Source organism: Micromys minutus (genome assembly GCF_963924665.1).
Source record: "Micromys minutus genome assembly, chromosome: 5".
Lineage (NCBI taxonomy): Eukaryota > Metazoa > Chordata > Mammalia > Rodentia > Muridae > Micromys > Micromys minutus.
This window is the reverse complement of record NC_137974.1, coordinates 28,394,901-28,417,957: the sequence shown is the minus strand read 5'-3', so window position 1 is coordinate 28,417,957 and position 23,057 is coordinate 28,394,901. Positions and strand designations below refer to the sequence as shown.

The following is a 23,057-nucleotide window of genomic DNA, read 5'->3' as shown; positions in this document are numbered from 1 at the left end:
TTTCATAACATTAAATCTCTGTAAAGAAAAAAACAGCATAAATTAATATTTTATTTTTCTGCTTCATTAACTCGGCCATTTATATCAGATGAATTAATTATTGAGATTTGTGTCATAGTTTCTTCTAGTATGTTCCATTATTTTTAGATGAGTTAAGAAAAAAGAATATAATGGAGAATACACTGGCAAAAAAAAGTATCAATCAGACATTAACCTGTATATTTTGCATTTTTTTGCTTATTCTAGTAATAGTAAAGAAGACCTACAAATCAAATTTTGTATCTTCTGTGTTTCCTTCACATAGGTATGTGCACACATCGTCCAGGCTATCCGCATGGAAGCCACAAGAGTTCGTGAAGAGTGGGAGCACGCTATATCCAGCAAGGAGAATGCCAACTCCCAGCCCAGTGATGAAGACGCCTCCTCTGATGCTTACTGCTTCGAGCTGCTCTCCATGGTCCTGGCGCTGAGCGGCTCAAATGTGGGCAGACAGTACCTGGCTCAGCAGCTGACTCTGCTTCAAGATCTGTTTTCCTTGCTCCACACGGCCTCCCCCAGGGTCCAGAGACAGGTAACCCTTCCTGCCGCTTCTGTGTCTTCCAGACACTTGACAACTTGAAAGTCAGAACTCTGATTACTTTATGTTTTCTTTCTGTTCAAAACCTAACTCCGTTTTTTATTGCTTAAGATTTTTCCAGTTACTAGTGTAGTGTAATAAATAGCACTCTGGGTATTGACTGGCTTCTTACCAAGAGAGATATGCTTAAATCATATTTTCCTCAAAATTGAAAATATAAATTATTAAAAGTAATAAATTAATTTCTGTTCTTCCCATAGATTTTAAAGTTACAGAACAATAGCTTAGCATATTTTAAATGATAAGTATAAAGTAACAGTGTTTAAATGTATTTTTTTTAATCTTTTAATCAGGTGACGTCCTTACTAAGACGCGTTTTGCCCGAAGTGACCCCTAATCGTCTGGCCAGTATCATAGGAGTGAAGTCTCTCCCCCCAGCTGACATCAGTGACATCATTCACTCAACTGAGAAAGGAGACTGGAATAAGCTGGGTATCTTGGACATGTTTCTGGGATGTATTGCCAAGGCACTCACTGTCCAGCTCAAAGCCAAAGGAACCACAATCACTGGGACAGCTGGGACGACTGTGGGCAAAGGAGTTACAACAGTCACCCTGCCGATGATTTTCAACTCCAGGTCTGTCATTCTTGCAGTGTTAGCATCAAACACGTAAGACCTCACGAATCTTACCTGTTGCCTCACTCACCAAGTAACATGGTGAGAATGTGAGGGAGACACCTACATGCCAGTTTGTAACCTTCATTTGACCCTAAAGGTGGGAGGGAAGAAGAGATTTAGTCAAGATGTCCTCTTACTTCTATACATATTGTGGTGTGGACACATCTCTTGAATGCATGCATATCCTCACACACTAATATTAATATTTTTAATTATTTAAAATTACTAAATTGGCTGAGCAGTGGTGGCTCATGCCTTTAACCCCAGCACTTGGGAGCAGAGGCAGGCAGATCTCTAAGTCTGAGGCCAGCCTGGTCTACAGAGTAAAGAAAGGCAAGGCTATACAAAAAGACCCTGTTTCACAAAGAACCAATCAGTCAGTCAATAAATAAATGAGATAAAATTACTAAGATCTTAGATAGGGCTATTATAGAGTATCTAAAGTAAGCATTTTAGGTAACATTTGGTGTTTGTCTTGAAAAGGATTGACTAGACTACTCACTGTATAGAAACATAAATTTCAGGTTTATGTTAATATTTTTCACAATAAAAAATAAATAATAGGAAATAAACTAAATATCACTTAATACTTTATAATTCATTTAAAACTCTATGAAGACACATTATAGAAGTGTGTCTTTCTAATCTTAAATTTGCATAACACTAATACCCAGAGATATGTAGAAAAAGGTCCACAGATTTGATACATAACTGTGAATATATTTGGAATATATACTGTAAATGTTTGCAAACTGAAAGAACTACTTGACAATATCCAAAGTTACATAAGACTATTGACCATAAGATTAAAATAATGTTTATAGAAGGGCAAAGGACCAGTAAGTGTCTGTAACAATAGTAGAAAACGTTAAAAATGTCAATGAACAAAGGAAGAGACACGAGGCAAATATCAAACAACTACTGGCTGGGGAGGTGGCTCAGCCAGTCACATGATTGCAGCACAGGTATGAGGACACAAAGGCATATAGTTCATAGTTTTATAGCTTCCAGACTTACGTTAAAAGCCAGGTGGTGTGGGCCCTGTGTGCTGTCCCAAAGATAGAAGACAGAGACAAAGACTCCCCTAAACAAGCTGCCCAAGCACACCAATACCGAAGGATGGGCTCAAGGTTCAGTCAGAAACCATCTCGATACAAGGTGAGGAATAATGAAGGAAGACACCCAGGGTTAGTATTGGGCCTACCTACATATCTACACACACACACAAACACACACACAGACACACACATCCACACCCAAGAACAAACGTGTACATATATCACACACACATACTTACACGAGAATATTTTTTTAATACCAAAATATGTATAGAGCTTAAGAACACGATGAAAGAATAGACATTTTTAAAGGATTTTGTTTCTTTTTATTTGATGTGTAGCTGCACTTTGCTTACCTGTATGTGCATGTAGCACAGACATGCAGTACCCTGAAGGCCAGAAGAGAACACTGACTGCCCTGGAACTGGAGTTCCACCTGTGTGCTACCATGCACCATGTGGGAAATTGAGCCTGGATCCTTTGCAAATACAACGGATGCTTTTAACCATGTAGCCCTCTCTGTTTCCACACATTCTCATCTCATATAAACTATGGGGGCCAGATGCTCTCATGTCTCCATGTGCACTAGAGTCTGTAGTCCATGCCTAAGAGTTGAATATGATCTAGAAGTATTGTACAAACGGAATATTAATTAGAAAAGGAGCATAAAAAGAATACCTGTTCTCTTGAGATTGAAGAAAGAAACTTAAGGGAATGTTTTTAACTTTCCTTTGAAATATTTTAGTTATGTGCTAGAGAGATGATTTAGTGGTTAACGGTGGCATTTTGGGGTTTTTTTTGGGGGGGGTTGTTGTTTTTGAATGTTTGTTTTGTTTTGTGGGTTTTATTTTGTTTGCTTTTGCTTTCGCAGAGTAATGGGATTCTCTTCCCAGACCATATATGGTGGTTGTTGCTCCAGTTCTAAGGGATTATATACCCTCTATTTGCTTCTGTGGGATTGCATGCCTGGGTACATATACATGCATGCAAGCACACACACATACACACAAAAATAAAAAATAAAATGAGTGAATAACAAAATAAAATGTCTTAATTAGATAGCACACCTGTAATTCCAGCACTCATGGAAATAAGGAAGGAGATTAATAAGTTAAAGGCCAGACTAGATTACATAGCAACATCCTGTCTCAAAAATTAAAAAAAAAAACAAAACAAAATTGAGTACTAGTGAGATGGCCCAGTGAGTCCGAGACCTGCAGCTGAGCCTCGCGCCTGGGTATGAGCCCCTTGACACTCACAACAACGAGAGAGCAAACTCTGTACATTGTTCTTTACATGTACACACAAAACAAATTAATAAAAGTGTAATAAAAACCAAACGTTGTTTTCTTTGTAGTTACCTCCGGCGAGGGGAAAGTCACTGGTGGATGAAAGGGTCAACTCCTCCTCAGATCTCCGAGATCATCATCAAGCTCATCAAGGACATGGCTGCAGTAAGTCCTCGCTCCTGACAGCGCAGCACTGAGTGAAGCAGGAATCAGCTGATAAAAGTACATTAGTGTTTAAATTTTATTTAAAGACCATTTTTAGGATGCTCACTACTCTACCATTGGTCTTGTCAGTGAATGAGGAATTTGTCACCAAAGTGTGTTCATTTTAAACTTCCAGTTAATTTGCCTGAGAATTTAGGTAAGTTTTCTAGGACCTTAAAACGTAAAATGTCTTCTTCCTAAGCAAAGAAAGAACTTGTGTTGAAGCACACCCCTCCCCACCAAAAGAACAGAAAAGATTCCTAGAAGTAGAAGTTTCTCATCTTCTGGTGTTCTCAGGTTTTAGGCTTTAAATTCTTTACTTATGTCCTGTAGCACTATCTTAAAGTATTAGCTTTTGGGGGAAAACCTGGGGTGTAAAGGACAAGGACTTACTCCACTGAGTGCCTGGGTCCCGCTGCACTGTGTCCTTAGGAGACACCCTGAGGAGGAGGCTGAGGGGACATTTTAAAGGAGGATGCACCAATTACCTCTTAGCAGACCGACTGCACATGCCATGAGAGATTTTGGGGGAAAGTTGAAGTTCTAATTTTTTAGCTGTGGACATTTTCCTAGGCTTCATAGCAAATGTACATTCTCTAGGAGGTGTGTTGAATAAAAATGCATAAGAAGAATGTTTGGAAGACCTGAATTCTGTAATGAAGTATTGGTACTCATTAAGTGTCTACATATATAGCTGGGGCTGCAAGAGATAGCACAACAGTTGAGAACACTGGCTGGTCTTGCAAAGGCTCTAGGTTCAGGTTTTAATGCCCACATGATGGCTCACAACTGTCTGTCATTCCAGTTCCAGGGGATCCAGCATCCCCTGCTGGCCTCCAAAGGCACCAGGCACACACACACACACACACACACACACACACGCACACACACACATGCACAAAGAGAGAGCACATACAGACATTCAACCAAACATACATATAAATAAAATTTTAAAAATATTTTTACTGGGGACTGTACCCAGAATTACAGGGTGCGCCTATGTGTGCTCTTAGGCTCCAGAGAGAACATCTAGGACAATTAAGTTAGTTTAGATATCGAGGTTTCCAAGCCTGGAAACCTTATTTATACCATTTGTTTTTATCCAAATATAAAGGAAAATGCCCTTGAGTACTATAGTATAGGCAAAACAATATTGAGGCCTTTAAATTTATTGGCTTTACAACCATCAGAGTAGAGATTAGCAACTGAGATTTTTAGTTTGTGTCCTGTCTAAAAGCACATGGTCTTGCTATAAATAAAGATTCTCTTTTGAGAAGTGTTTTTCAGAGAAAAGTGTTTGCTATAATGACACAGTTCTGGTTACTTGATGAGATATTCTTTCCTACCTAATAGGGTCACCTGTCAGAAGCTTGGTCCCGAGTGACAAAAAATGCTATTGCAGAAACCATCATTGCCTTGACCAAAATGGAAGAAGAATTTAGGTCTCCAGTGAGATGTATTGCAACAACTAGAGTAAGTTTTTGTTGTTGTAACTACTGTTCACTGTTGGGTGTGTAGTATCAACTTTTGTTATTATTTAGGAAGCTAAGGATATACTGGTTAGAAAAGTCTATGTTACACAGTGTTTATTATCTTTCTACTGACCTATTTACTGTAGCTTACCTTAGTAAATTGAATAGTAGTTGCATTATGCTTTGAGAGACTGATGATTCTTCAAAGACAAGACTGCCTCTGCACAGTTCTTTCCAATGAAAACCCTAGCTCAACTACTAGGTTTGTATGCTTTGTTTTTATAAACCAAACTTGGAGAAATGGCCAGCAGTTTAGAACACTTGTTACTCTCACAGAAAGTTCCATTCAGTTCCTACTATTCACTTGTGGCTCACAGCTACTGTAACTCCAGTTCCCAGGATTTTAACACCTACTTTTCAATAGGCATGTAAGTGGTGTGTGTGTGTGTGTGTGTGTGTGTGTGTGTGTGTGTGTGTGTGTGTGTACAGGCAAAATGCTCATGCACATAAAATAGAATAAATAAGTCTAAAAACATTTTAAAACCATACATCCTAATTTCAGGTAGGGTTGAACTTTTAAGGAAATAGGATTGCATTATTTGAATGAGACATCTAATTTTTAACATACCAGACTTTATGAGCCATTTAACTCCAAAGATGATGTAAGCTATTATTGAAGAGGGCAGTATGACTTCATTAGGAACAGTACACACTAGTAGAAATCATTTAGATTAATTCTCTGAAGTCTGTAAAAGAAGTAAGCTATATTTTATTAAAGTAGAGAAATCCAGTTTATGCTGCCAATCCAATGGGTGTGACACTTAAAACAAATGTTTTATTGTTACCCCTCCTACCATTCAAGATTCCTTCACTCCATATTCCCTCTTTACTTGCATGGATTTTCTTTCTCTTTTTTCAATATTTTATTAATGAACGAACACGTAGAACTCAAGTTCACTCTTTATGTCCCTCAGAAATGTTAGTGTTTCCTATAATGTGTCTTGCATGTGTTTATTATCTTTCTACTGACCTATTAGACTCATATCATCATGCAGATACACACACAGATGTTTGTATGCCCTTGGCACATGTGTGAAGGTCAGAGGACAGGTTTTGTTGTTGCTCCTCACCTTTCATCTTGTTTGAGACAGAGTCGCTGTACTGTTTGCAGTGGCCATCAGCAGACTGGCTGGCCTCCAGGCCTCCAGGCCTCCTGGGCTTCCTCGTCTCTGCTTCTCCTCTTGCACAGGGGCACAGTCATTACAGACGTGCACTCTCTCAAGCCCAGCCTGGGCTCAGGCTCTTACATTCCTACAGCCATCTGCCTCATCACCTCAGGTTTCTAGAATTTTTTTAAGTTAGGTCTTTTGAGATAAAGACTACTGAAAAACTGTACAATATGTACAATAACCTAATATGTGCGCAACTACTTATGAAACTGCAAAACTAGCTACCTAACCAGCTCATTAGGAGTCTAGAACTTCGAACTCTATGCTAGCTGGGAAAACTATACAGTAGTCATGTACAGTAAATATTATTCCTATAAGTGAATTGATTACATCATTAGTAGAGGATAACTTTATGTCAGGTAGATAACTGTGATTCTGTACAGAAATAGTCATTTACTGAGTTGGTGTCCACTGGTGCATGGCACATATGCAGCATCAGGAAAATGCCAATGCTACTAAATATCTTTGCATTTCCAAACAGAGCAAGCATTTATTTGGCTGTTTGTCAGATTTTAAGCATTCCGTAAGTGTGTTCATAACTGAGTAACACAGCAGCCTTTCTCCTCAACAGCTCTGGCTTGCCCTGGCGTCACTGTGTGTTCTTGATCAGGACCATGTGGATCGCCTCTCATCAGGGAGGTGGATGGGAAAGGATGGGCAACAGAAACAAATGGTAAGGTTAGGATTGTGTTGTAAGAACTTTTTTTTCTTTATACTTAGTGATAATTTGTGGGAACAGAGAGGATATCAAACTCTTGGAAACTTATATCCAATTTGTCCAATTCACCTCATAAACCTACTCCATGCTTTAGGGAATCTAGGGACTTTTATTTGGTTATATAAAATCTTTATCTTTCTCTGGTTCATGCTTATATCAGCAAACTTTGTAGCTTGACTGGTGCTAAAATGTGATTATCCTTAAGACAAAAAAAAAAAAAAAAGCAGCAAATCAGCAAGAGGAATGGCGTGGCATACCCTCTTCAAGGTTAGTCAGAGGAGACACAGTGCTGCAGGTATTTCATGGGGCATGATGGAGCCCTCTCAACATTTCTGATTACCTTTTAATTGTTTTAATGAACTGTACTCATTTATCATTCATGGGATTTGGAATGTCAGGCAGAATGTTAAGTCACTAAGGTCATTTTCTACCTTTACCCATTGACCCTGATACACATTCATCTTATTGAGTCATTTTTAGAGATTTTGATAGCTCAGTATATAACTACAGTAGTTCTGTTATACATTCAAATTCTAGAAGTATTGCAGATTTTAGAATGAAGGCCTTCAGTATCATAAACATAGTAGTTAGGTTCAGTTTGTCTGAGGCGTTCATATGGGTCTAACACAGCATGTAAAACATTTTCTTCCAGCCTATGTGTGATAACCATGATGATGGAGAAACTGCAGCTATCATCTTATGCAACATCTGTGGGAATCTGTGCACTGACTGTGACAGATTCCTTCATCTGCACCGACGAACGAAAACTCACCAAAGACAGGTGGGTTTGTTTCATAACCAGAACTCTGAAATAATGTGAGAGCGAACTAGGGGAAATGGGTTTTGTAAGTATGGCCTTACTTGACAACCTCAGTGGTCTCACTTATTAACTACAAAATGGGCAAGACTTAATTATACACATGGAGCTGTTGTGAACATAGGAGAGGATACTAGATATGCCTAGAACTTCTTATACTCCTTTATAAAGAAGCCATTGTTGCTGAATGACTAAGTTTATGCTTCTACCCAAAAACTAAACACATTTATCCCTTTTCTATAACGGAACAACAGGTCTTCAAAGAAGAAGAAGAAGCTATAAAGGTTGACCTTCATGAAGGCTGTGGTAGAACAAAACTGTTTTGGTTGATGGCATTAGCAGATTCTAAAACAATGAAGGCAATGGTGGAATTCCGAGAACACACAGGTAAAACAAAATTAAAAGTTAAGTCATAACTTAAAAGAGAGAGGATGAACCACGTCCAAAATGTGTGATAAATTAGATACTAACTATGATGGTTTGTATATCACTCAGGGAGTGGCACTGTTGGGAGGTGTGGCCTTGTTGGAGTAGGTGTGTCTTTAAGACCCTTGTCCTAGTTGTCTGGGAGCTGGAAGCTAGTATTCTGCTAAAAGCCTTCAGATGAAGATATAGAATTCTTAGCTCCTCCTGCACCATACCTGCCTGCATGCTGCCGTATTCCCACCTTGATGCTAATGTACTGAACCTCTGAACCTGTAAGCCACCCTTAATTAAATGTCCTTATAAGAGTTGCCTCGGTCCTGGTGTCTGTTCATAGCAGTAAAACCCTAAGATACTAGCATATCTAACAGGAAAGATTTTGAGCAGTATTCAGATGCTTAATAATGGCATTTGACCACATATGTTTGGTAGATACAGTCATCTATGTTAGAAAGAGCATCAGAAGTAGAAGTTAAGAAACCCCATTTCCCACCAGGCTGCTGTATACTGTCTTACTTTTATATTGCTATGAAGAGATACCATGACCAAGGCAATTCTTATAACAGAAGATACTTAATTGGGGGTTTGCTTACAGTGTAAGAGGTTAGTCAATTATCATCCTGATGGGAAGCATGTTGGTACAAATGTAGTTGTGAGCTTTACATCCAGTTCCTCAAGCAGGCAAAGCAGGCAGACTGGGCCTGGCATGGGCTTCTGAAATCTTAGAGCCAACCCCCAGTGATACACTTCCCCCTACAAGACCACACCTCCTAACCAGTCTAATCCTTTAAACAGTCCCATTCCCTGGTGACAGAGCAATCTATGAGCCTATGAGGACCTTTCATATTCAAACCAGCACAATGACTGAGTAGTCCATTAGCCTCCGTGAAACACCTTATCTAATAGTACATCTTTGTGAGTGAGCCTGAGGATGGATACCGTGTCTACACTGTGTCTTAACTGCAAGGTCTTGTGATGCCAGGATACTTCAGAGTCTCTTTGACAGTGATTCTCGGGGCTTACTAAATGTTCTGTTTTACAAATTGTAATAATAACGGTGAGCAGTCATTACCTTAAGAACACTTTTTGTATGTGTAGTACACTTGAACCTCAGACGGTTTTCATTCTATTTTTTTATAAAATAAGATCTTACAGATTACAAGTTTAATGTACAAAACATGAACTGTCATCATTTTCAGCAAAGCTGCTATCTGCCATTTGTCCTACTGACACAATTTTTTTCTCGTTGGCCTTGAGCATAAATCTGAATAAATTATATAAAGGTGACTCATGCTACAACATATGCCTTTTCTCAAACCCAATTTGTTTTTCTCCTGTAGTCTGTCAGTGCTCTACAGTAATAAATGTAAAATTGGCCTTTCCTTTTATATAAACACTCCTCTTTCCTTTTCCACAGAATGTTGTTCAGTCCTTTCTGGAACCAGAGATTGTTTCTCAAATTTGTGTGCCTATTTTCAAAAATGATCAAGGTCTTTCATCTTTGTTTTAAAGAATTCTGATTCTTCTTTCAATAGTTCAATGTATTTAAATTCTTTTTGAAATTGCTGAGTTTCTAGCATAGTTTTTTCTATTTTTCATGTTTCATAATCTAGTCAGGTTTTGTACTGTTGTGTAATTTTGTTACATAAAATATTCCAAAACTTCCCTTTATTCTGTGTACTTCTTATTATAATATCTATCTGGTGTTGTACATTTTGGATAAGGGCTCGCCTGATTTTCTCATTCTGCTGTCTTGCTAGATATATAGTCTCCTCTGCTAAAAAGCTGTAAACCAGTCAAGGTTATTTGGTTTTAGATTTATCTCTATTTGGCTATCCCTTTGGAGATTGTTTTAATCATTAGTGCAGCTTACAGTCCTTAATAACTGAAAGAAATCTAGTTTGCTATTTTAAAATTATCTATATTACTATATAAAAAGCATGACTTTCTATAATATTTTTTTCTTCTGCTTGAACCTAGGCAAACCCACCACAAGTAGCTCAGAAGCATGCCGCTTCTGTGGGTCCAGGAGTGGGACGGAGTTATCTGCTGTTGGCAGTGTTTGTTCTGATGTAGACTGCCAGGTAGGTATTGAGGAAGACGTTAGGCCATCCAGGAATTTGTTTGTTTAGGGTTTGCCCCTGGTTCAGGAAAGAGGGCTAATGACTCGGAGATTTTTATATCAAAACTGGATGCTTCGTGCCTATGTATAATACGAATCAACTAAAGTCATGGTTCACTGTGTATCAGTGCTGCTCTTTGATGTTGAATGAAATCCTTTAATTACATTAAAAGGAAAATACTGCTAATCTTAGTTTATATTCATAAATTATTGCTGTTTTACTCTAATAGGTATTTCCTGTAAAGTTGTTTAGAGAAATGAATATAGCTGGTCTAACCCTGAGGTCACAGCCTTCTAAGACTGCTGTGCTTCATCTTCAACAGGAATATGCTAAGATCGCCTGTAGTAAGACACATCCGTGTGGACACCCCTGTGGGGGGGTTAGAAACGAAGAACACTGTTTGCCCTGTCTGCACGGCTGTGATAAGAACGCTACCACACTGAAACAAGATGCTGATGACATGTGCATGATCTGCTTCACGGAAGCGCTCTCTGCAGCGCCGGCCATCCAGGTTGACTCAGCTTTTCAGTGTGCCTAGATTTTAACAGGAGGAGATATAAGCACGTTTCTCAAGTAAAAAGATGACTGGAACTTTCTTTAGCTGGCCAAGGAAAAATGTCCTGTTAATATATATTCGTTAATATGTGCTGAGTAGAAATTCATGTTCTGCAGGTCCAACCATTGGTGATTTCTGTGAGCCTACCTATAAAGTGCTTGAAGGGAGAAGTGGTCAGATCACCAACTCGCTAACCTCTCTTTAATTTCTGAAATGCAGAATATGTTGTAGCCTACATCAGTACATAGTAGAAGTTAGTGCTGTATTTCCTAAATAAGGATTTGTGACCTTTGACATTTATAATTCCTTTTCTCTATACGTTAGCTAATTGAATCATTTCACATTTTCCTGACCTAGCCTATTTTATGTATGTAGTTGTTATGTAAGTGGCATCAATACATGACTAGAAAAAGTTAGAAGTTGAAAGCCTTCTCAGTAATGAATGTCTCATGAGAAGTTTTAAAAGCCCTGGCATGCCTTGGTTCTTCTCTTCCCTATGTCATGTAGGTTTCCTACATTGGAGAGTCTCCCCATTACTTCAGTGTGGTCATGACTGCATTTGCTCACGCATGTCCCTGTTTCTCTCTTTAAGCTGGACTGCAGTCATGTATTCCACCTACAGTGCTGTCGGCGAGTTTTGGAAAACAGATGGCTTGGTCCAAGGATAACATTTGGATTCATATCATGTCCCATTTGCAAGGTGTGGAAAGAACCTAAACTTACCTACTTTTGTGTCTTTTCGTCTTTGTTTTCATCACAGATAATTACCAGCATCTCCTGGCGTCCTTCCCCAAGTCTCCATTAGTGTCTGTCCTCATCGTCCACGTAGAACCTGAAAACAGTATCAGGTCTCTAGAGAGCTTACTGTTGGGTCAGAAGTATACCCAGTGGTCAACTGTTCCCTTACCTAAACCAGTGGTTCCTAACCTGTGGGTTGTGACCCCTTTAGGGGTCGAATAACCTTTCGCAGGGTCACATAAGACTATCAAAAAGCACAGATAGTTACATTAAGATTCAGAACAGTAGCAAAATTACAGTTTTGAAGTAGCAATAAAAATTTTATCATGGGGATCACATTAAAGGGTTGCAGCAATAGGAAAGCTGAAAAACACTGATTGAGACTTCTTTGGGTCAGGAAGAACACACAAATTGTTACCTAATGGTCAGGTAAAAGCTGGCTAAATTGAAGTAAATATACCATATATGGTGTGAGAACCATCAATTTAAGTAGCACTGTGTATTAGTGACGAATGCATCACTATTTCAGACCCACTAAGAGTTGCTAGTTCAGACACACAGCTGTGAGGCACTAACAGGAAAAGGACCCCTGGTCTTACAGGACTCATGATCTGCTATTAAAATGGGAAATGTTGACATTCAGTGCCTTTGGAATCCAGTGCTTTTAGAACTAGTTAAAATGAGAACATTTCTCTGGCATTACAACACGTCTTCCTAAAGGTAGTAATAAAAGTAGTGAACTGCTTAGGCAGAGAGAAGTGATAGTAAAGCCTTTATTAAAGAGTATATCATTGTCTTCCCATTACTTCTCTCTGTCTTACTTTGTGAAGTTCTTTCTGGTTTTGTTTTTTAACCTTCCTGTTCACAGGCAATTGCAGTGGATTTAATATGAAAAATCTCAGCCCAGTCTTTGCTTACTTATACTAGTGAATAATAAAAATATTACAGTATTTTGTTCTCCCTTCTCGTGCTGCCACAGAAAAAAGTCATGTTTACGAGCCTGGAAACGGCAGAGAAGATGGTGTATGGAATATGATCATCTTTTACCTGACAAAACCCCATCTCCAAGGAGCCAAAACACATTCACAACCCACAGATGAGGTCATATGTCATATCTGTAGCAACAAGATAGCCTTTGTTCCAAGAACAGCTAAGACTCAGGAAGATGTATTTCAATCAGAAACTACAAAGTCAAGAAATGGAAATGTTTTGTGCAGAGTTCTAATTCTTCCGTTTTCCTCGTTCTTGGCAATAGAACTTTTTGAGGACTTTGCATTAGTGCTTTGTAGACACTGAGTTTTCTAGCTAGTTTTCTCCTGTTACAGTGGTTGGCACTTGAGTGTGTACACTAAATATTTGTTGGACTCTTTCAGAAGCGCTTCTGTTAAAAATACACTTTTTATTTCAGAACAAAATAAACCATGTAGTATTAAAAGACCTGCTTGATCCAATAAAAGAGCTCTATGAAGATGTCAGAAGAAAGGCCTTGATGCGATTGGAGTATGAAGGTCTGCATAAGAGTGAAGCCATCACAACGCCTGGAGTCAGGTTCTATAATGACCCAGCTGGCTATGCCATGAACAGATACGCATATTATGTTTGCTACAAATGCAGAAAGGTATGCTGTGAGGTGTACTAAAGCGTGAAGATCCTGAGATTACCCATATTTCAGTTGAATTGTATAGTGGCATATAATTATTCTTAAGCCTTAAGCTAGAAATTCAAAATGAGAAAGCTTGAAGTGTTTCAAATTGAAGTAATTTACGTAATTGGGCAGAGGAGGATACTTTTACCTAAACAAACTTTTCTAAAGTGTGTAGGACACTTCACATCATGACCGATCTACGGCCTGGCACAACTGGGTCCTCCGTGGGCTGGTCTAACTGCAGCCATTGGTCACTCGTGTGTTACCAGCACTGCTACTTAAGACACTGCTCCTCCTTGTTGCCGGGTGTTCGCTACTATACTCCTGACTTTACCTACCACTTACACCCTCATGGCCTTCCAGACTCTGAGAGTTATTTACTAGACATTTGAAGTTCTCACAGATACGTCAGTGTTGACATCTGATATGATATCCATCAGCCTTCACTTCCCAGTGTGTAATATGTGTATGCAGAATCTTCTGTCTTGCTTCCTGACACATCTTGAATAACTTCTTCTGTGGCTATAGTATGTGGTGTTCCTGAGCTCCCTTTCTTTTCTTATACTACTGCAAGTAGGTTATTTTTTCTAAATTTCAGATCTGCCTGGGGCATTCTTCTCTTGTAATATGGTAGCACTGTCTACCTCTCCTGCCTCACCTCCAATAACATACTGAACAATATACATTTCCCAGACTCAGCCATGATTGCTCCATCACTGCTGCCCCATGCTGGTACAGGTTGCTTCTCTTTCTGGAATCTTCTTCTCTACCCCTGGTGCACATTTTACTTTTACTGTAACTATGTACACACAGTCCATCTGACTCTGCCTGAGGATTCAGCTCCAGTTCCTCCTCTGTAACATGCTCACATTCCCAGGATCTCCTCTATCGACAGTTGTACTGTTTTACATCCACAGCCATGACGGCACATAACCTCCACTGATTTTACTGCTTTACTTGTCTCTCTGCCCTATTTCTTAAGCTCCATAAAGACAAAGGATTGTATGCATTGTTTCCATTTGTCTACCTCCAGGCTCAGATGCTTAGTCAGTACTATGAATACTAGATTAATTAGAGAATGAATGAACGAGTGAAGGAACGATATACAGTCCTGAAATGTAGTTAAAAAAAATTAATGAATGGAGGGTAAATAGATGATAGACAGGCACATTAAACTCACATGTACATCCAAGGAAAGACTAGGGGCATACAGTTGTCAAAGCTATATTGTTACAAATAATAAAATTCCATTTATGTAAGTACTGTGCACACATTATAAATGAATATTGTGCTACCACTGGGATAACAGTCACATGCTTAAGAAGCCAAGCCAAGGAGAAGATACAAAAAGCTGAAGCAGCTAGAATAGGAAACTGGCCTGAGATAAATGGGCATAGTGGGAAAGCCACACTTAGCTGACAGATGAGCAGTTATAGACTCAGCATCGATGGAGCCTGTCTTTTGTCCTGTTTTTATAGTACTGATAATAGGTTGATATTGACTCACCTTGTTTACTTTCAGTTTGGACCTAGCTTCTTGACTGTAGACATAAGGAGCATGCAAATTGTCCCAGTTTCTTGGCCTCATTTATTTCGTGCCCAAAAAAGTAAAAATAAATTGGCCGTCAAGATAGTTCATTCATTCTAGTGCTCATATTAGACATTTAGTTTTTAAATATAGATTACAAATATGAGCAATATTCCAAATAGAAGTTCTTAATTTTTTGTTCATTTCCAAAATAGTATGATCAAAAGATGTCTAAATTGACTTTTTTTGCATTCTTGTTAAACTAAGAATTTTAATTCTAGTCTAATTTATTCCAGGCACACTTGATTGAATGTAATTGTGACTTAGGAATTGAGGTGCATGTTTTAAGCAACAGAAGGGAATATGTTGTGTAAGATTTCAGAATGAGGAACACTCCCAACTTTTTCCGGAAAAGGCATAATTTGTATTTACTTCATACTTGTTTGAATATTGTATATTTTCTCATCATTCTCCTTTAAGAGCACAATTTTTTAGACTCTCTCTTCCTGATAGAATGTCCACATTCCAGAATTGAAATTATTTTTAAGTCAGGCATGGTGATACACACCTTTAATCCCAATGCTCAGGATTACAGTTACATTAAGAAACCTTGTCTCATAAAAATAAAATGAGTAGATAATAAGTGAATAAGTAGCTTCATTTGGACCCCTGACTCTCCCTGCAGTCATCAGTATACATGCTGCTTTCTTGGCACTGTGGGGGGGCATCGCACAGGCACTGTGTCCACACTGTTGTTTCATGGACACGTGGTTTCTTCACAGGCGTACTTTGGAGGTGAAGCTCGCTGTGACGCTGAAGCTGGACAAGGAGATGATTACGACCCCAGAGAGCTCATCTGTGGCGCCTGCTCCGATGTGTCTAGGGCTCAGGTGGGCAGAGTAGAGTTCACAGCACCCTCAGCAGGCAACTCATAGCCTTCTGTAACTCCAGCTCTGGGGGATGGAGAGCCTCCAAAGGCACCTTGATGTCCACAAACATACAAACATCTACACACAATTAAAATAATAAAACTAAACCTTTTTTAGTCAAAATTTTGTCTTAAAATAAGACCGATCCCTGCCTCTACATACATGTAGTCTATTTTGGTACACATCAGGATTGCGCATGAGTTTCCAAATTCATGCATGAGTTATTTCTTTTTAATATTTTCATTCTATAGTTGTCATTCATGAAGAGATCACTATATTTAAAAACATTTACTTACTTCATTTATAAACCTGCTCTTAAAACTTTTAGGCTTTCCCATCCTTAATGAAACTTCCATAGTATACATATAGAATTGGTAGATAGTAAAATATTATCGGGCAACTTTCTAGCCCAATAAAAGATTGATGAGGAAATTTAGTGTGGTTATGAATCAGAGAGATTGTATGGGAGCTAAACATGTACTTGAGGCTTTGATTAGATCTTTTGGACCACACGGTTCCTTCGAAACTTTTTAACCTACACATTGCATTTTCAGTTAGCTCTCAAAGCTACATGTGCTCTCAAATATTGATTGATAAGCTATCCACTTCTTAACTTCATTGTACAGATCTTCAGGTATCATCAGTATTGCTGAAATAGCTCACTGTACTCTTGAGTTTCCCTTGTCTTTTATTGTAGATGTGTCCCAAACATGGAACAGACTTTCTAGAGTACAAATGTCGCTACTGCTGCTCGGTGGCTGTCTTCTTCTGCTTTGGAACAACACATTTCTGCAATGCTTGTCATGATGATTTCCAAAGAATGACCAGCATTCCTAAGGAAGAACTCCCACACTGTCCTGCAGGTATGTTCTCAATATTTAAGCCCACTAGAACTGTTTCTAGTGTCGGAATAAGATAAGAAGTTGAGGTCTTGTTTTAGGAGCTCTACTGAGACATCTCCTGCGAAAGCAAAGGAAAAGCAAGCCATGTGACATTTAATGTCTTAAGTCCTTAAATTCTTGGCAGAATCACAGGAAAAAATTATGTTTTAATTCTGGAGGGTGGGGAGGGGAGACAACTTAACTGCTGTGCCTTGTATATCCTAGCAAATGCCATACCACTTTGTAGTTTTATTTGATGACAACGTCTGTCTTAATACGTTGCCCAGGCGGAGGCCCGAAGCCTGCAGTCCTTCTGCCCCAGACTATGACTGGTTGGGATTACAGGCCTCTCCATCAGGTCCAGCTTATGATGTTTCGGGGTTTTGGGGGCCTTTGTTCTCCTTAGGAAGATTTCCATAAAATTGGACGAAAATCTGATGTGAAATACCTAAGAAGTGGCAGCAAAGTTAGAGCCAGAAATTAAACCAGGAAATTAAAATATCCGCCAAAAATACAGAGGAAACCACTGTCCATGGAGATCAGGCAAAAAAACAAACACAAAACCCAGGAGTCTGAAAAGAAAAAAATTGTCAGCTGTCAGGAACCATAGGGTCACAGAGAAGGGAATACCAGGCTATAACAGGCTAGAGTGTCAGGTATGGAGAGAGAAGTGAGGTTGGAAAAAGAGTTGTGTGTGAGCTGAGTGTGGTCACTGTAAGTACACATACACAAGTGGTGGTGATAGTTCTCCTCTAGCTCTGAAGTGCACCCTCCAACCTATGGCTGGTTAGATACAGGTGGTAGGTCTCCTCTAGGGGGCAATACTTCGCCCCTCACAGTCACCAACCAACCTGCAGTCCTCACAGTGAGACTACAGAAGGGCAAATGGCTCACTGCAACAACCGTGTAATAATAAAACGTAAGTGATGCTAGCATCTAACAAGGGAGTGGGCTAACATTAATAATGCTGTCAGTATCTTAAAGTAATAGGAGGAGGAAACAAACCATGGCGTCTCTGTGCACTGATATGTGTAAAGCCTAAGACACAGCATAGGTTATAAACACAAAGTTCAGATCAGTGTTTGCACTGTGCTACCATTTGGAAGAAAGGCAAAGGTAGGGATAAATATTCTCATTTATATGTGCATCAGTAAATATTACAAATAGACAAGAAACAAGTAAAATTTAATTGATTCACTATTGAGAACTGGGGCAAAGTTTTAGAGATGGGAGGATAAAAGGTTAACTCAAAGAATCCTGTAACATTTTGACTTAAGTCATATGCAATATGTTGCCATTTGGTTGTGTCAAATAAAAATTGTTATATTGATCTCTATTAAAATCCCTCTTTACCTGGTAGCCGGCTGTGGAAGACGTGGACAGTGCTGTGAGAGAGCAGGGTGTTAGGAAAGGTGAGAGCCACCACAGTGAGGCAGCGAGTGCAGTGAACACCAGAGACTGTCAGGGGTGATCTTAGCTCGGAGAGAAAGGAGAGTATTCAGCAGGAATTGTAGGTCAAGGTCTGGAAATAAGCAGGAGCCAGGAGAAAGTCCATCACGTGTCCAGACTTTTGACATGGGAGGAGCCTGGGAGACAGCCACTTTCCTGTTGAAAATTTAAAGTGTCATCAGGGAAAAATCCAAGATTTACTAATAAAGGAAGTTGTATTTTTTTAAAACAAAAGTGCTAAAAGTGATGAAGTTTGCAAAGACATGCGTGTCCCAAAGGACACAGTGTGGAGTGTAAGCCGAGATGAGGTGAGGACAAGGCGGGACTTCCTTCTACAGCATGCAGGTGACTGATCAGACTACAAAGAGGACTTTGTTCTTCAGACAACTGTGGCTCCCAGGAGTGAGTGAGTGAGTCACAAGAGTCAGGAAGTCTGTCCCTGCTCAGTAACAGTAGTGCTGGTTATGCATAGGATTTACATTTTTTAAATAGAAAAGGTCAGGCTTTGCTTTTACATCTGTGTAAGCCTACTGGATTTCTACCTGTGTCTCCCACAGTTCCTCTCCAGATGACTGCAGTCTGTTCTAATGGTCATGTTTTAAACTCATCTTGACTTTGCCTCAGATACTTAACAAATGGCATTATCAGTCTTCCCATGTTGTTAGTGTGCAATTAGGTTTTCTTCAGTGAAGGCAGACAAAGGTGGACATGGTTTATTTATATTTAAGTTTGATTTTACTTGTAAAAAAAAAATTCCCCCACAAAAATCTGGTTTTTGATGGAGAATAATTTTCTGCTAGAGTAAGGTAGAGATTTTTGTGACTGATTTTGAATATTGATCCTTTGGGTAGGATGCTGTGGGCCAGGAGCCATTTCACTTCCTGTTATCTGATGCGCATGCGTGCATGTGTCCATGATGGCGAAGACTACATGGCGAACGCATCTGTGCTGAGAATCATCTTAGTCTGCTAATCCAGACATGTATTTCTTTGAATAATTTGATTTTTATTCACATGACATTTATGTGTGTATTTTAAAATTATATTCCTTTACCTCCTTCCAAATGTATACAGGTCCCAAAGGCAAACAGCTAGAAGGAACTGAATGTCCACTCCACGTTGTTCATCCACCCACGGGGGAAGAGTTTGCTCTTGGGTGTGGAGTGTGCAGAAATGCTCACACATTTTAGAACTTTCAGATCCTTTGTCTACAGAGAGGATAATTGCCTTCGTCCACTGGGAGGATGCAGTGAAGTTTAAACTCTGCTCAGGATAAGAACGGGACCATTTTACATTCTGAAAACAAACCATTTACAGTGCAGGAATGATGCCAAATACCATGTACATAATTCTTGCTACAAACGTTTTCCCATTATTTTGGTTTATCTTCTTTGAAGCAAGACATCAACTGTGTGAGGTGTTTGCATGTGGCCATTACAGTCACTGGCCTGTGAAGCATTGGACATTTATAGATAATGGATATAAAAGGATCTCCACACTCATGGACTAAGAATGATGCTGGCTTTCAAGCAACAAAAGAAAAATAATCACTGTTTATTGTATACTGCCTTTTTGTAATCCTGTACAATTGCATCACGGGTGGATATAGAAAGAGGAATATTCTGGTTTCTTTCCTAGACTGTTATTTAAAAAAAATTGTGTTAGTAAGGCCTATAAATGTAATAAGTCTCAGACTGTGTATAAAGCTATCAATGTTTTCCTGTATAAGAATTACTAAATTACAAAAGCAGTTTCATTTAAACTTCTAGGTTAAGTTTGAGCCTGAAATTTTAATGAAGTGCAATACTGAGTGTGCCTCATTATCTTGCAGCTGTAAACATATTGGAATGTACATGTCAATAAAGCCACTGTACATTTTTATACAGTGATAAAGTCTAATGTTGTATGAAGTATTTTTTGATAAACAATTTAAACAATGTATGAAGCCTAAAACCCACTTATCACACACTCATAAGTTTCCAGTGTGGGGGAAATAAAAATATCAGCAAAGCACACTGATAGCATCTTAAACACTAGGTAGACAATCATAAAAATAAATATCCAAAGCTACATTTTCTCATAGACACAGGCCAAAGACAGAAAGAAGCACTTAGGAAATGAGTGTGTCTGTCTTAGGCAGAACTCTGCCTTTTGCATAATTTACTGACATAAGTGCACTAGCTCTTAACTTCTGTGGACACCAGCTTATGTGGACACAGCTTCCCATTTACTTGTTACCTATTTATGCTGCTGGTATTTGGCTGGTTAGAGTTTTTTTTTTTTTTTTTTTTTTTTTTCCATTTGGGTTGTAAAACTATTAAATTTTAGATTTGTGTATTTCATGATACTGAGAAATGATTTGGCCCGGTTTTTCGTTTGTTTGTTTGGTTTTGGTTTTGTTTTGTTTTTAATTTTCACTGCTGGAAATACAGAAATCGGTTTGACAGCATATAAATGAATCTAATAGCCTTGGTTTATGTTAAGCAATTGTGAGGAGGTTCAAACAGCGTTGAGAGCCAGGGAGAAGCTCAGTCAGTGCTTGCCATGAGCGTCAGGATGGAAGCTGGGTTCCCTAGAACACACTTTGACGAAGAAGCCGTGTGCGGTACTTCCACCTTGTAATCTCAGCTTCTGGGACTTGGAGGTGTGACTCCCCATGAGTTGGTGACTAACCCAGCCGGAGAGGCCTTGTCTTAAAAGAAAGGCAAGGTAGATGGTTCCTGAGCACAACGGTTCACCTGGGCCTACACATACCTGCAGACAAACGAGGGCATGAGTGGGGGCAGTAGGGACGGAAAGGACAGCTCCTGAAGAGAAGAAATGGGGTTCGCCCACCCTGCTCACGTCCCTTGGTTCTAGCCACAGCACCCATAGAGAAGACATGGTGGTGTACAACTTTAATTCAGCACTCTGGAAGTGTGAAGACCACCCTAGGCTACATAGCAAGTTTGAAGCCATCTTGGTATACATGAGATTCTGTAGAGAGGCTCTCCTGTACCTTATGGGAGCATCACTTGTCAATAAAATGCTGGCCTTTTACCTTAGGCAAGAAATAGGGAGGTAGAAGTTGTAGTGCAGAGAGGGAATCCTGGGAATAAAGTCTGGCGTAAAGGGATTCGTGCCCCAGACACAGAAGATGGTTGTATGAAACTGAGGACCTGGTAACCAGCCATGTGCATAGTTAAGATACAAGCTAGTCAGGAGCCAAAGCTATTGGACTAAGCATTTATTCATATATAAGAAGTCTCAGTCGTTATTTCCGGGAACAATGTAGACAGTGGAAAACAAGGTTACAGATGAATTAACTATAAGATTCTGTCCCCAAAACAAAATTTTAATAAAAAATTATGTGTATATATGTGATATGAATTCTGAACACAGGTAACTAATAACCATTTTATAGAATTCTTTAATACATTTCATAAAAATATCCAAGCTAAAAGCTTCAAAGTTCATAAAAAATCATTACTGGTTTGTGTGTGTGTGTGTGTGTGTGTGTGTGTGTGTGTGTGTGTGCAGGCGCTCGACAAGCCTGGACAAAGTGCTACCAACCACAGGTGCCAGCCCACACTACGATACCCAGCAAAAATCTCAATCACCATAGATGGAGAAAATTAGACATTCCATGATAAAGCCAAATTGAAACAAAAAATCTGTCTATATCTCAAGCCCTATAGGTGCTAGAAGGAAAACTACAACCTACACCCATGAAAACAGGAAATACTCTCCCACCAGCAAAATCAAAAGAGGGGAGGTCCACACACACATTGCACACACCACCATTACTAACAATAACAACAAAATAACAGGCATCAACAATCATTGATATAGAAGTTATAATATCTTACAAAACAGACTTCAAGTAAATACTAATCAGAAGAGATAGAAAAGGATACTACGTACTCATCAAAGTAAAAAATTAACAAGAGGACAGTGCACCTATTAATGTCTACACTCAAAACACAATGGCACCCAATCTGTAAGAAATACTACTACTGCTTAAATCATATTGACCCTCACACACCAATAGTGGGAGACTTCAATATGCCACTCTCGAAAACAATTCTTCTAGGTAAGATCTAAGCAGAAATGCTGGAGCTAACAAACGTTATAAACTAAATGGACCTAACACATCTACAGAACATTTCACCCAAACAAAATCATATACCTTCTTATTAGTATCTCAGGACACTTTCTCAAAGTGGACCACATACTCACACACAAAGTATCAACAGATACCAAGAAAACTGAAACAACTCTCTGCATCCTATCAGACCAGAGCAGATTAAACCTAGCTATCAACAACAGGAACACAGAAAACCTACAGATTTATGGAAACTGAATAACTCTCTCCTGAGTGAAAAATGAACCAAGACAGATTTAAAAAGAAAAAAAGATTTTCTAGAATTGAATGAAAATGAAGACACCATATACCCCAACATGGGAAACAATGAGTACTAAGTACTGAGTGACTACATTAAAAATCAGAGATACTAGCAACATAGCAGCACACCTGAGAGCTCTACAACAGAGTAGATGACAAGAAATCAACAAACTGAGGGTTGACATCAACAGAATGGAAACATAGATTTGTATGAAACATTTTTCTTTGATAAAATCAACATGATAAATAAACCCTTATCCAAATTAACTAAAGGATGAAGAGAAAAAAATATCCAAATTAGCAAAATGAGAAGCAAAAATAGGACAGAACAGACACCCAGGAAATTGTACAATCCATAGT

General features: G+C 39.0%; 1 protein-coding gene across 2 annotated transcripts in view; it reads left to right on the top strand.

Annotated features, from left to right (window-relative positions):
• MYCBP2 (MYC binding protein 2) overlaps positions 1-20,201 on the top strand; it is a 200,748-nt gene extending 180,547 nt beyond the window's left edge. For both annotated transcript variants that reach the window (XM_080917202.1, XM_080917201.1), the window contains 14 exons: positions 305-571; positions 931-1,214; positions 3,672-3,768; positions 5,161-5,280; positions 7,080-7,181; positions 7,879-8,007; positions 8,298-8,430; positions 10,447-10,550; positions 10,912-11,100; positions 11,738-11,845; positions 13,292-13,501; positions 15,838-15,945; positions 16,682-16,847; positions 19,388-20,201. In XM_080917202.1, coding sequence (XP_080773328.1) covers positions 305-571; positions 931-1,214; positions 3,672-3,768; positions 5,161-5,280; positions 7,080-7,181; positions 7,879-8,007; positions 8,298-8,430; positions 10,447-10,550; positions 10,912-11,100; positions 11,738-11,845; positions 13,292-13,501; positions 15,838-15,945; positions 16,682-16,847; positions 19,388-19,503 — 2,133 coding nt within the window. In that variant the 3' untranslated portion in view covers positions 19,504-20,201. The remainder of the gene's footprint in view (positions 1-304; positions 572-930; positions 1,215-3,671; positions 3,769-5,160; positions 5,281-7,079; positions 7,182-7,878; positions 8,008-8,297; positions 8,431-10,446; positions 10,551-10,911; positions 11,101-11,737; positions 11,846-13,291; positions 13,502-15,837; positions 15,946-16,681; positions 16,848-19,387) is intronic.
• The last annotated feature ends 2,856 nt before the right edge of the window (positions 20,202-23,057 follow it).